The sequence below is a fragment of the Triturus cristatus genome, chromosome 7 (genome assembly GCF_964204655.1).
Source record: "Triturus cristatus chromosome 7, aTriCri1.1, whole genome shotgun sequence".
Classification (NCBI taxonomy): domain Eukaryota; kingdom Metazoa; phylum Chordata; class Amphibia; order Caudata; family Salamandridae; genus Triturus; species Triturus cristatus.
Genome location: NC_140590.1, coordinates 52,088,840 through 52,102,598, shown reverse-complemented (window position 1 = coordinate 52,102,598; position 13,759 = coordinate 52,088,840). Strand labels below are relative to the sequence as shown.

Genomic DNA, 13,759 nt, shown 5'->3' with positions numbered 1-13,759 from the left:
AACAGTGAAATTAATTGACAGGAACCGCCACGATGGCGAATCCTGCCAGTGCCTTTATAAATGATCGCCTTCTTGGCAGCCTTTTATACATCTGGCAGGCGGAGTATGCACAGCCTGGCAGACGTAAAGACCACCGCCAGGCCAATGGTGAATACTCCACCCACCAGAATATAATCTGCCCCTTACTCGGTTGCCCTGGCGGACCCACTGGCCGTCCGCCCCAGGATATGCATCTGACCATTACTCCATTGCCCTGGTGGACCCACAAGCCGCCCGCCAGGATATAAATCTGGCCCTTACTTCGTTGCCCTGGCGGACTCACAGGCCGTCCGCCAGGATATACATCTGACCATAACTCCATTGTCCTGGTGGACCAACAGGCCGCCCGCCAGGATATACATCTGGCCCTTACTCCATTGGCCTGGTGGACCCACGGGCCGCCCGCCAGGATATACATCTAGCCCTTACTCCGCTGCCCTGGCAGACCCACTGGCCGTCCGCCAGGATATAAATCTGGCCATTACTCCGTTGCCCTGGCGGACCCACTGGCCGTCTGCCAGGATATAAATCCGGCCCAAAGTTCCTCATCACTCAAAGCACATCATTTTACCACAGATACCAGCTGATCATCTATGTTGGCCACCAGAGGTTTCTCTGACCCCTGTTTGTTCATGGTACATCCCAGACCCTTCATGAAACACCTTTGCAGTCCCTCTTTCCTTACACGCTGATATGTATCAACTGTGTCATTTTCCTGATGCCAACTTTTTAAATTGGAAACCCTTCACCACACCTAAATCCACCCCAATACTAGACATTTCAGGTGACGTTCCACCACACACCTTTTCGCCTCCATTTCTTCTCTACTCTAGATCACTTGCACCTGTTATGTTATGTTATAACAAACTTATACAGCAGACGTTCTCCAAAGGCTTCTTGGCGCTAGGGTAAAGAAGGCAGCAACAGCTCGGATTATTGGCTGTAAGCTTGTTTGAACAGCCAGGTTTCAGATGCTTCCTGAAGTTCACATAGTTTGCTTCCAGTCTAATTTCAGTTGGAAGTGAGTTCCATATCTGGGGTCCAATTACTGAGAATCTCACCCCTCCCACCCTTTTCCCCTTAAATCTCAGAGCTGATAATAGGTTCAAGTGGGATGATCTGAGATTGCACATTGGGATGTAGCTCTGAATTCTTGAAGATATAAACTTCGGGCTTTAGTTATTGAGTGATTCGTGGATAATGCAGCCTGTTTTCAAAATGGCGTGTTGGGACACCGAGAGCCAGTGTAGTTTCTTCATCAGTGGTTTGGTTGTTGAAAGACCAGTCTAGCTGCCTGGTTTTGTATCATTTGAAGTCTGTGGTTAAGACCTATTTAGAGCCCTACTTCCAAACATTGTGTCTTATCCACTTCTGTTCCGCCTGAATCAACGAAGCTTCTCACCTGGAAACCATCAACCAAGATTCTTACAGTAATCTGCAACCACATTCAACCACCGACACACGGCCTCCTGAAGCTATACTCACGCTAGTATGTTATGTATATTTCAATCTGAGGCACTGCCCCACATAGGGCAGGAGAGGTCGTTCTGTTACCCCAGCAGATTTCTAGTGGGCAGCAGGATAGGGGGCTGCATTTAGGGTATGAAAGGCTGCCATGACCCAACCATGAAAGCCCCACTGCCCTTTTATAGTAGGGATGGGTGATAAATTCCATTTTGCCAGTAGAGTAGACAGTGTTTTGGCCACTCCGCGTTACGCATGGAACATGGAGTTGGGCCAAATTCCGCTAGCCGCCGCGTGGTCGAGTTTTTTGTGTGTGAGGCTTGCCAATGTAAGTTGCTGAGTGCGAGCAAGATTTGGTGTCTCCTAGTGCGATTTTCGGTTGCTAGGAGGACACCAGGCGAGATTGCCCCAACGTGGGCGGTCATGGCTATTCGTGGTAAGAAAGCGGACGATCAAGTCAAAAATCTACTCAAGCGGCAGCAAAATCAACCCGAGAAGCAGCTCCCTCCGGCGTGCACCTTGGTGCCATTCGCCCTGATCTTTCAGCACGGGACAAGCTCCCAGCATTATAAATCAGAGCGAGCAGAGTGCCATACCTAATTACGCCCGTTCACAGAACTCTGCAGAATCTCAGGGGGTTTTCATGTAGCTCTGCTAAGTTACGTGGAGTGAAACTCTGCGAGTTCCGCCCTCCCTTACTATCTAGTAGCGGTCTCCTGCAGTGTGGGTTGATTTGAATATTTTTTAAAGGGCCGATTGTGGATTACAGTCTGTCTCTGGCTCACCAGATGCCTGAACATTCCCTTGTCTGATCCCTTAAAGGGTGAGAAGCCTATGGGAGGCTACCTCCTCCCCCTCCTGAGCAGAGGGAATAGGGCCTCCAGCTCTTCTCACTTACATGAAGAACGTTTATGCTACTCGTCAAATGTCTGTAGAATCGGGTATTTACTTCTGTTCTTGAATCAATAAAGGATTCATCACATCTACATTTTTTTGTAAACAATGCAAGCAGTTTGTATATTTGCTTTGAAAAGTAGCAAATAAATGCAATATAATATTCCATCAATCCCAAAAAGGACCTCAATTCTGATTTGTCCAGTGGTTTTGGCTCAGTCAGTCATTGATTGACAAACTCTTCCTGAGGGTTTATTTTTATGCTTGATGATGCTGTCCTGCAGAGGATACTGTCCTGCGGAGGATACTGTCCTGCGGAGGATACTGTCCTCTGGATGTTACTGTCCTCTGGAATTTAGACTTTGACTAATTTACAGTTGACCCCATTTGCTTCCTGTACACAACCCAAGAGGAAAAACTCATTAATCTCTCCATCTCTTTGGCACTGCCCACCATCTCATCCCAAAAGAGTGCTCTGCATTTTCCACCAGCCTAGAGCTGAAAGACCTCGGAAAGGGCCAGAAACCTAAAGGGAAACAGCATAAAGCAAAACAGACCTTTTGCTTCAACTACCTCCTAATTTTCCTTCCAGGAATCCTGTAAACAACCCCAGGTCTGATGCTCTGAAAACAAGATCACTGCTGACCATAAACTCAATCACCCTGCAGCAGTCCAGAGATGTTTTAAGGTATGGGCAAATGCTGGGACCCCCACCTTCCGAAGGGCCCCTTGAGAAAGTGAACTTTCTCTCTGTCTCAACTACGTTTCTCCTCCGTTAAACCTCTCTCCTTCTCTCTGCGTACCTCTAACTCTGTCTTATTTTCCCTCAGTCAACTTAGGGACATTTGTGGGGCCATTGCCAAAGCACAATTCTTTTTTTGTTGACAAATATTTTTTATTGGTTTTAAGTTATCAATAGGAACAGCAAACATTGTCATCCTTTCACAGGCAAGGCATATTTCAACAGTTTTTGAGTTAACCCATTTCTGAAAGTCTGTTTAATATAATGTGGCTTTGCATTTGCAGAAATTGGGTGATATATTCAAAGTTTTTCCTAACAGTGGCCTCCAAAATATGTCCTGCCTTTGGACCCAAAATCCCTGGAGACTGTGCTGCAGCAGCCTCGGACAGGTCAGCCACGACCTCCCGTGGCTCCCAAGGGGTGTGCGGTTCCCCCATTTTGTGAAAGGTAGAAATGAGTCATCGGCTCATATACTACACAGTAATGAGTACAGTGAAGAGTCTGCAGCTCCAGAGATGGACATAATAACATGTATCAACCAGTGGCACAACTGGAGGAGCTGCGTCTCAGCTGTAAGCAGGGCTCGTACATGTGCTGCACATATGCCACACGGCAATGAGTGCAGTGTATAGTCCACAACTCCACAGATAGCCATAGTAACATATATCAACCAGTGGCACAACTGGAGGAGCTGTGTCTGCTGCGTTTCAGCTGTGAGCTGGGCTCGCACATGTGCTGCACATACTCTGCACAGTAATGAGTGAAGTGTAGAGTCCACAACTCCAGAGATGGACATTGTAACATGTATCAACCAGTAATACAACCGAGATAGCTTCAGGGAGGTGCTGTGTCTACTGCGTCTCAGCTGTGAGCTGGGCTCGCACATGTGCTGCACATACTCTGCACAGTAATGAGTGAAGTGTAGAGTCCACAACTCCAGAGATGGACATTGTAACATGTATCAACCAGTAATACATCCGAGATAGCTTCAGGGAGGTGCTGTGTCTACTGCGTCTCAGCTGTAAGCAGGGCTCGCACATGTGCGGCACATATTCCGCACAGTGATGAGTGTACTGCAGAGCCCGCAGCCCATGAGATGGACATAGTAACATGTATCTACCAGTGACACAACTGAGACCGCTTCTGGGAGGTGCTTTGTCTGCTGTATCTCAGCTGTAAGTAGGGCTCGCACATGTGCTGCACGTATGCCACACAGTGATAAGCACACTGCAGAGCGCCAGAGATGGATATAGTAACATGTATCAACCAGTAATACAACTGAGAGCGCTTCAGGGAGGTGCTGTGTCTGCTGCGTCTCAGCTGTGAACAGGGTCGCAGGTGTGCTGCACGTATGCCACACAGTGATGAGCACACTGCAGAAACCACGGCCCCAGACATGGACATAGTAACATGTATCAACAAGTAATACAACTGAGATAGCTTCAGTGAGGTGCTGTGTCTGCTGCGTCTCAGCTGTGAACACGGCTCGCACATGTGCAGCACATATGTCACACAGTGATGAGCGCACTGCAGAGCTCACAGGAGGAGGAGGTGGGTATTCCTGCAGCTAAGCGCTATAAAGTGCTGCAATACTCCGGCTGCACGTGACATTTAGACAGACCTGGAAGCCGGTTATAGACAAAAAGGTCAATAGAATGCATCAACTGTTCAGGTTTATGTTACTATATTGTGCTCGATAAGCAAGTTCTATACATTGATTTCATGGACATTACTTCAACATTTGATTTGATATCACGGAAAATGCTGTGGGTGGGCATACAGGAGATGGTGCCTGTGAAACATTCTATTCGCCCAATAAGGTTGCAGGGCCAAACGTATGCACGTTAGATGCGGGACCAGTGGTGAAATGACACAGCGCATCCCCATCTGGAAGGGGGCCCAGCAGGAGGGAGTTTGTCTCCAACATTGTTGTGATTGCTTACAAATGTTGTTGTGGATTTTCTAAGCACATGCAATAATGACTCCCCAAAGCTCTTGGGCATGGAATCCAGCTCTCCTGTTCGCAGACGATACAGTATTGATTTCGAAGTCCCCGATGGGCCTTCTTGTATTATTAGATCATTTTGCGGACTTCTGCAGACAATAAGGCCTGGAAGTGAACACTGCTAAGATCATTATATGGTCTTTTACCCCCACAAGTCCTTTCGGGGTGCTCTCAAATTTAACAGGGCAGAGCTCAAAAGAGTCAACAACAACCTTTGAGCCTTGCCTGGATTATTTTTTAAACCACCCCCTCCACCCCACCCCACCGCAGCTAAAGAATTATATCAAAAATTAAAGTATGAGATTCCTCCCCTAAATGACTTTTACATTAAATGATCAACAGTCGAGGCAATCAGTGTTAAATGCCAAGTTTGCAGAAATGTAACCAAAGCCTTAGAGCATGTGATGTTTCTCTCCACGGCTTACGTATTACAAGGTAGAAAAGGGCCACCTTTAATCTGCTGTCAGACTGGGGAACTGACTTTGCAACAGCTTTAAGAATCCTGAGACCCCAATACTAGCGAAACCACTGTCTTCCATGTCTCTAGATTGTTATTATCCATTTGGTACTTGAGGAGGGATCTATGACATAGCATGAGCAAATAAACTCACCAGTTCATTTGATGTTTTGCTATGTTAAGGGATTTTATCAACTGAGCTATTTTGATTTTTGAACATTTGTCCTGTTTTTTTACCACAATATGAACTTAGAGACAAGTTACCTGAGGAATTTTGATTATTGTATGTTTCCACTGTATTATTTAAGCAATGCTTTGTGTCATTAACATCACATGGATGCTGGGATGTTACCTGTGTGTTGTATACTGGTTCTGTTTATCAAGTTTTATATGTAAAATTGAAAGCTGTGTTTTGAATGGTTGTTTTAATGGGGTTATTGATTGACTTTGAAATTAGGGTAGCACATTCTAGGAGAAGGCAGGGCACAATAAAGGGACATGGAACAGTGTTGGCACATAGAGAGGTGCCCCATATTCTGCTATTTGAAATATAGGGACTGTGTAAGCAAGTTTGTTTCGAAAGAAAGTTTGCACAGAAGGAAATAATGGAACAGAGAGAATCTACAACGTTGTTACTTTGCTTAGATCCTAACAAGTGAAGCAATACATGTTCTCAGATATATTTAAACCTGAAAGGAGGACTAGACACGAGACCGAATCAGACGGGTTCACTTCTTACTGCTAAGCAACTAAAATACAGCTAAACCCTTCCAGTGGGTTCTTCGGACACGAGCTGGAAGTATTTTGAAACATCATTGCAGCCGTAAAATGTCGCAGAGCATTTCGTATTCTTCATTTTCGCCCTGGTACAAACACATTTTTGTAATGTTGTATGCTTTCTGTATAATATATTTATAGACTGCGGTCAACTTTGTTGATTGTTGTGGCAGAATCTGAAAAGAGGTGGTCGCACGACCCATGCAATGAACAGACCTTCACTACTGTTATTTTGCAGTTGTAGAGCTCAGCGTCTGCCATTCATCTGATATTGAAACCCAGCTCTCACTTTAAAGGCTTTTAACACACAGCTCTTTGAGGCAGGGCTTGGAGACCTGCGTCTGCTCTTGCCGGATGTCGGGACACTCACCTTCCTCCACCCCTGTCACGATGGAGGCAAAGTTGTCGTCCAGCAGGATCATGTCGGCTGCCTGTTTGGAGACATCCGAGCCTGCGATGCCCATGGCCACCCCGATGTCTGCCTTCTTCAGGGCAGGGGAGTCGTTCACCCCGTCACCCGTGACGGCCACTATGGCACCCTGAGGGAGGAGAGAAAGGTGACAGGGTGAAAGGTTTAGAGATTTGGAGGCCAGAGGTGGGAAGAGAAGGAGTCAAGTAGGAGGCGAGAAGAGACAGTGAGGCGAAGTGAGGAGGAGGAGGAGGGTGAGAAGAGAGTGTAGAAGACAAAGGTGAGAAGAGAGAGATTCAGAGGGAAGAAAAAGGCAAAGTGAGAAGACACGAGGGGAGAGAGTGATGTACAAGGGAAGTGGGAGTCATCCAAAGAGGATGTAGGCAGAATGAGACAGTGACACTGCTCGAGAAATACCATCTCAATACTTGTAGATCCTGTAACATCTACCCCCTTCCTTCTTCCCATTGGAATGCTCTACAGCTACAGGCAGCGCTGCCCCTACTCTCTCTCAGCTCCGGGCCTCAAGCCTGGGAAGTAGCACACTTGAGCCCACGCTCAAGAACATTGGATGTCTCGCACTTGAGAATCAGAAGTAGTGACTCGGCTTGGCGAAATTTGAATTACTCTGACGAAATTTACATAACTTCATGAATTTCACATTACACGTGTTAAGCAAAGTTCCTAACATTATGCCATTGTGTTACTTGGTGTAATTATGCACTATTTACGGTAAAATGTGCAGAGAATGCACCACTTGCATTAAAAACGTATTGCAGATGCTCAATAACAAAAGAATGTGAGTGGGTGATGTTGGTGGTGCTTTTGCTTTTTTGCACTTGTTTTTTTAGTACAAAATTCGTCCGCGCATCGGAAATTGACACAAGGATGCTTTTCACGCTCAAATATAGCACAAAACGACAGGTTAGTATTTCGCGTAATTACGCATCGGGTTTTTGAGATTCCGCATATTTATGTGCAAACAAACTGCGTGAATTTTGCACACCGCTAGGAGTAACCACCCCTGTCCAACCTAACTTTGACACTGCCTTTCCCCTTCCACTTAGAGCATCAAGCGCATACTCTTGGCAGTGCCTGTCTCTGCCCCACCTTTGACAGCGGGTACCTGGCCGTGGTAGTAACTTTTCTTATCCCAAATATATACCTGGTGTGGGGCTTTGGCAGTGCCTGGCTCTCTCCGCACACCTGGCACCAGGGACCAACCATCAGCACCCAGCTCTCTGGTGCCACTACTGACACCAGGTGCAGGCCCTCAGTGGTGCCCTCCCTATTAAAACTTCCCTGGTAACCTTTCCAGACGTGTTACATAGATTGAGTGGCACCTCTGCGGTACATCTGCTGGTGTCACTTCTGACAATAGGTGCAGACGTCAGTGGTCCCTGTCTCTACCCACCTCCTGATACTATTGGCAGGACTCCAGAGGACCCGCCCCTATTAACCTTCGGATGCCAGGTGCAGGGCCTCAGCGGTACCTTCCCCTATTCCATTTCTGACACCAGGAGCAGGACTTTAGTGGTAATGCTCCCTGGTACCATTGATAACATCCTGTGTAGTGCCTTGCCAGTAGCTCTCTCTGTCCCACTCCTGATAGCTGGTACAGGGCAGTGCCAATATCTGACATGACCCAAGAGCAGGGCATCAGTGGTACCTCACCCTGGTGCCTCTTGTCACACCAGACATGGCCTCTGCGAAATCTCTCTGTATCTCACAGTACCAGCCCATGACCCTCCTTCTGACAGGATGTGAGGACCTCAGCAGTGCCTGTCTACGGCCCACCTGCAACGCCAGGTGCAGGACCCTGGAGTGACCAGTCCATAGTCGAACGTCTGACATCAGTAATTGAGCCTCTGTGGTACATCTCTGAGTTAAGGTACGCATGCCTGGTGCTGGTACCTCTCTGTACCCCACTTCCAACACTAGGTTCGAGGCCTGGATGGTGCCTCTCTGTACCCTACTTCCAACACTAGGCTCCGGGCCTGGGTGGTGCCTCCCTGTACCCCACTTCCAACACAAGTGTAAGGTCTTGGTGGTACCTCTCTGTACCCAACTTCCAACACTAGGTTCCAGACTTGGGCGGTACCTCTCTGTACCCCTCTTCTAACACTAGGTTCCAGGCCGGGGTTGTGACTCTCTGTTCTCCACTTCCAACACTAGATTCCAGACCTGGGTGGTACATCTCTGTACCCTACTTCCAACGCTAGGCTCCAAGTCTAGGTGGTGCCTCTCTGTACCCCACTTCTAAAACTAGGCTCCAGGCCTGTGGGGTACCTCTCTGTACCCCACTTCCAACACTAGGGTCCAGGCTTGGGTGATGCCTCTCTGTACCTCACTTCTAACACTAGGCTCCAGGCCGGGGGTGGGGAGTGCCTCTCTGTACCCACTTCCAACACTAGGCTCCAGGCTGGTGGGGTACCTCTATGTACCCCACTTCCAACACTAGGCTCCAGGCCGGGATGGTGTCTCTCTGTACCTCACTTCCAATGCTGGGTTCCAGGCCGGGGGCGGGGGGGTTATTGGTCAGTCCCCCACTTCTAACAGTAGGTTCCAGGCTTGGGTGGTGCCTCTCTGTACCTCACTTCTAACACCAGGCCCCAGGCCTGGAGGGTACCTCTCTGTACCTCACTTCTAACACTAGGCTCCAGGCCTGGCGGGTACCTCTCTGTACCCCACTTCCAACACTAGGGTCCAGGCTTGGGTGATGCCTCTCTGTACCTCACTTCTAACACTAGGCTCCAGGCCGGGGGGTGAGGGGTGCCTCTCTGTACCCCACTTCCAACACTAGGCTCCAGGCCTGGGGGGTACCTCTATGTACCCCACTTCCAACACTAGGCTCCAGGCCTGGGGGGGTACCTCTATGTACCCCACTTCCAACACTAGGCTCCAGGCCGGGGTGGTTTCTCATTACCCCACTTCTAACACTAGGCTCCAGGCCGGGGTGATGCCTCTCTGTACCTCACTTCCAATGCTAGGTTCCAGGCCTGGGGGGGTACCTCTATGTACCCCACTTCCAACACTAGGCTCCAGGCCGGGGTGGTTTCTCATTACCCCACTTCTAACACTAGGCTCCAGGCCGGGGTGATGCCTCTCTGTACCTCACTTCCAATGCTAGGTTCCAGGCCTGGGGGGGTACCTCTATGTACCCCACTTCCAACACTAGGCTCCAGGCCGGGGTGGTTTCTCATTACCCCACTTCTAACACTAGGCTCCAGGCCGGGGTGATGCCTCTCTGTACCTCACTTCCAATGCTAGGTTCCAGGCCTGGGGTGGGGGTATCGGTCTGCCCCCCACTTCCAACACTAGTCTCCAGGCCTGGCGGGTACCTCTCTGTACCCCACTTCCAACACTAGGGTCCAGGCCGGGTGGTGCCTCTCTTTACTCCACTTCTAACACTAGGTTCCAGACCTGGGGTGTGCTTCTTTGTACCTCACTTCCAACACTAGCGTCCAGCCCTGGGGGTGGGGTACCTGTCTCTGGCAGCCCTCCACGATGATCAGCTTCTGCTGGGGGGATGTGCGCGCGAAGACGATCTCCGTGTGGTTCTGCAGGATCTCGTCCATGTGTTCCGTCGACATGTCCTTCAGATCCGTCCCATGGATCACGCAGGCCTTGGCGTCCCTGGAGGCCAAACACAAGATCATATGAGGGTGGTGGGGAATAGGAGTGCAGCAGAGAGGTCTGTGAGCAGCGGGTGAGGTATAGAACAGAGGTCTGTGAGCGGGGTTGAGGTCTGTAAGCAGGGGGTAAGGTAGAGAAGAGAGGTCTGTGAGGAGGGAGTGAGGTATAAGAGGGGTCAGTGAGCAGGGGTGAGGTATAGCAGAGAGGTCTGCCAGCAAAGAGTAAGGTTTGTGAATGGGGGTGAGGTCTGTGAGCAGGGGGAGGTATAGAAGAGAGGTCTGTGAGCAGGGGGTGCGGTATAGAAGAGAGGTCTGTGAGAAGGGAGTGAGGTCTGTGAGCAGGGGGTGAGGTACAGAAGAGGTCTGTGAGGAAGGAGCGAGGTAAAAGAGGGGTCAGTGTGCAGGGGGTGAAGTATAGAAGAGAGGTCTGTGAGCAGGGGGTGCGGTATAGAAGAGAGGTATGTGAGCAGGGAGTGAGGTCTGTGAGCAGGGGGTTAGGTCTGTGAGCAGGGGTGAGGTCTGTGAGCAGGGGTGAGGTATAGAATAGAGGTCTGTGAGTGGGGGTGAGGTCTGTGAGCAGGAGGTGAGGTACAGAAGACAGGTCTGTGAGGAGGGAGTGAGGCATAGCAGGGGTCAATGAGCATGGGGTGAGGTATAAAAGAGAGGTCTGGTAGGGGTTGAGGTATAGAAGAGTGGTCTGTGAGCAGGGGGTGAGGTATGAAAAAGGTGTCTGTCAGCTGGGGTTGAGGTATAGAAGAGAGGTCTGTGACCGGGGGTGAGGTATAGAAGAGAGGTCTGTGAGGGGGGGTGAGATATAGAAGTTAGGTCTGTGAGCAGGGGGTGCGGTATAGAAGAGAGGTCTGTTAGCAGGGAGTGAGGTCTGTGAGCAGGTGGTGAGGTCTGTGAGCAGGGATGAGGTCTGTAAGCAGGGGTGAGGTACAGAAGAGAGGTCTGTGAGCGGGGGTGAGGTCTGTGAGCAGGGGGTGAGGTACAGAAGAGAGGTCTGTGAGGAGGGAGTGAGGCATAGGAGGGGTCAGTGAGCATGGGGTGAGGTATAGAAGAGAGGTCTGTAAGAGGTTGAGTTATAGAAGAGTGGTCTGTGAGCAGGGGGTGAGGTATGGAAAAGGTGTCTGTCAGTTGGGGTTGAGGTATAGAAGAGAGGTCTGTGAGCAGGGGGTGAGGTATAGAAGAGAGGCCTGTGAGCAGGAGGTAAGGTATAGAAGAGAGGTCTGTGAGCAGGGGTGAGGTATAGAAGAGAGGTCTGTGAGCGGGATGAGGACTGTGAGCAGGGGGTGAGGTACAGAAGAGAGGTCTGCAAGGAAGTAGTGAGATAAAAGAGGGGCCAGTGAGCAGGGGGTGAGGTATAGAAGATAGGTCTGTGAGCGGGGGTGAGGTATAGAAGAGAGGTCTGTGAGCACAGGGTGCGGTATAGAAGAGAGGTCTGTGAGTAGGGAGTGAGGTCTGTGAGCAGGGGGTGGGGTCTGTGAGCAGAGGGGAGGACTGTGAGCAGGGGTGAGGTACAGGAGAGAGGTCTGTGAGCGGGGGTGAGGTTTGTGAACAGGGGCTGAGGTACAGAAGAGAGTTCTGTGAGGAGGGATTGAGGCATAGGAGGGGTCAGTGAGCAGAGGGTGAGGTATAGAAGAGTGGTCTGTGAGCAGGGGGTGAGGTATGGAAAAGGTTTCTGTCAGCTGGGGGTGAGGTATAGAAGAGAGGTCTGTGAGCAGGGGGTGAAGTATAGAAGAGAGGCCTGTGAGCAGGAGGTGAGGTATATAAGAGATGCCTGTGAGCAGGAGGTGAGGTATAGAAGAGAGGTCTGTGAGCAGGGGGTGAGGTATAGAAGGGAGGTCTGTGAGTGGGATGAGGTCTGTGAGCAGGGGTGAGGTATAGAAGAGAGGTCTGTGAGTGGGGGTGAGGTATAGAAGAGAGGTCTGTGAGCAGAGAGGGAGGTCTGTGAGCAGGGGTGAGGTCTGTAAGCAGGGGGTTGAGGTACAGGAAAGAGGTCTGTGAGGAGGGAGTGAGGTCTGTGATTACGGGGAGGTCTGTGAGCAGGGGTGAGGTCTGTAAGCAGGGGGTTGAGGTACAGAAAAGAGGTCTGTGAGGAGGGAGTGAGGTATTAGAGGGGTCAGTGAGCAGGGGGTGAGGTATAGAAGAGAGGTCTGTGAGTGGGGGTGAGGTATAGAAGAGAGGTCTGTGAGTAGAGAGTGAGGTCTGTGATTACGGGGAGGTCTGTGAGCAGGGGTGAGGTCTGTAAGCAGGGGGTGGAGGTACAGAAAAGAGGTCTGTGAGGAGGGAGTGAGGTATTAGAGGGGTCAGTGAGCAGGGGGTGAGGTATAGAAGAGAGGTCTGTGAGCAAAGAGCGAGGTATGTGAGCACGGGGTGAGGTCTGTGAGCTGGGGTGAGGCATAGAAGAGAGGTCTGTGAGCAAAGAGTGAGGTCTGTGAGCAGGGGGTGTGTTCTGTGAGCAGGGGTGAGGTATAAAAGAGAGGTATGTGAACGGGGTGAGGTCTGTGAGCAGGGGGTGAGGTATAGAAGAGAGGTCTGTGTCTGTGAACGGGGGAGAGGTATAGAAGAGAGGTCTGGGAGCAGGGGTGCAGTATAGAAGAGGTGTCTGTCAGCAGGGGGTGAGGAATGTATGACGTTACAACGCATACATTTACAACGCATGCCTTTACAACACAGTTTTTACATCTCAACATTCTTTACAACGCATACATTTACATCGCATGCCATTATAACTGCATTTCCAACACATTCCAATACATGGCGTTATGCCTTTAGAACACATACCATTACAACGCATATCATTACATTGCATTTAAGGTAAGTGTAGGATAGTGTAGGGGTAAAAATTACTATTCTAACTCCAGGGGGTGCAACAGTAGGGTAAGTGTTGGATAGCGTAGGGGTTAAAATTACTATGCTAACTCCAGGGGGTGCAACAGTAGGGTAAGTGTTGGATAGTGTAGGGGTACTATGAATTGTAATGGTATGCGTTGTAATGACATGCGATGTAATGCCTGCGTTGTAGTGACATGCGTTGTAGTGACATGTGTTGTAGTGTCATGCGTTGTAGTGTCATGCGTTGTAGTAACATGCAATGTAATGGCTGCATTGTAGTGACATGCGTTGCAAAGGATGTTGCGATGTTATAGCTGCGTTGTAAATGTAGTGCGATGTAATGATTGCGTTGTAAAGCTTGTTTCCCAGGGATGAGGTATAGAAGAGAGGTCTGTGAGCAGATAGTGAGGTATGAGGGGTCTGTGAGCAGGGGGAGAGGTATAAGAGGTGTCTGTGAGCAGGAGGGGAGGTATACAAGAGAGGTCTTTGAGCTGGGGGA

General features: G+C 49.7%; 1 protein-coding gene across 1 annotated transcript in view; it reads right to left on the bottom strand.

The window, feature by feature from the left end:
• ATP1A3 (ATPase Na+/K+ transporting subunit alpha 3) overlaps positions 1–13,759 on the bottom strand; it is a 410,340-nt gene that overhangs the window by 82,455 nt on the left and 314,126 nt on the right. The window contains 2 exon segments of the mRNA XM_085615596.1: positions 6,749–6,917; positions 10,273–10,423. Coding sequence (XP_085471722.1) covers positions 6,749–6,917; positions 10,273–10,423 — 320 coding nt within the window.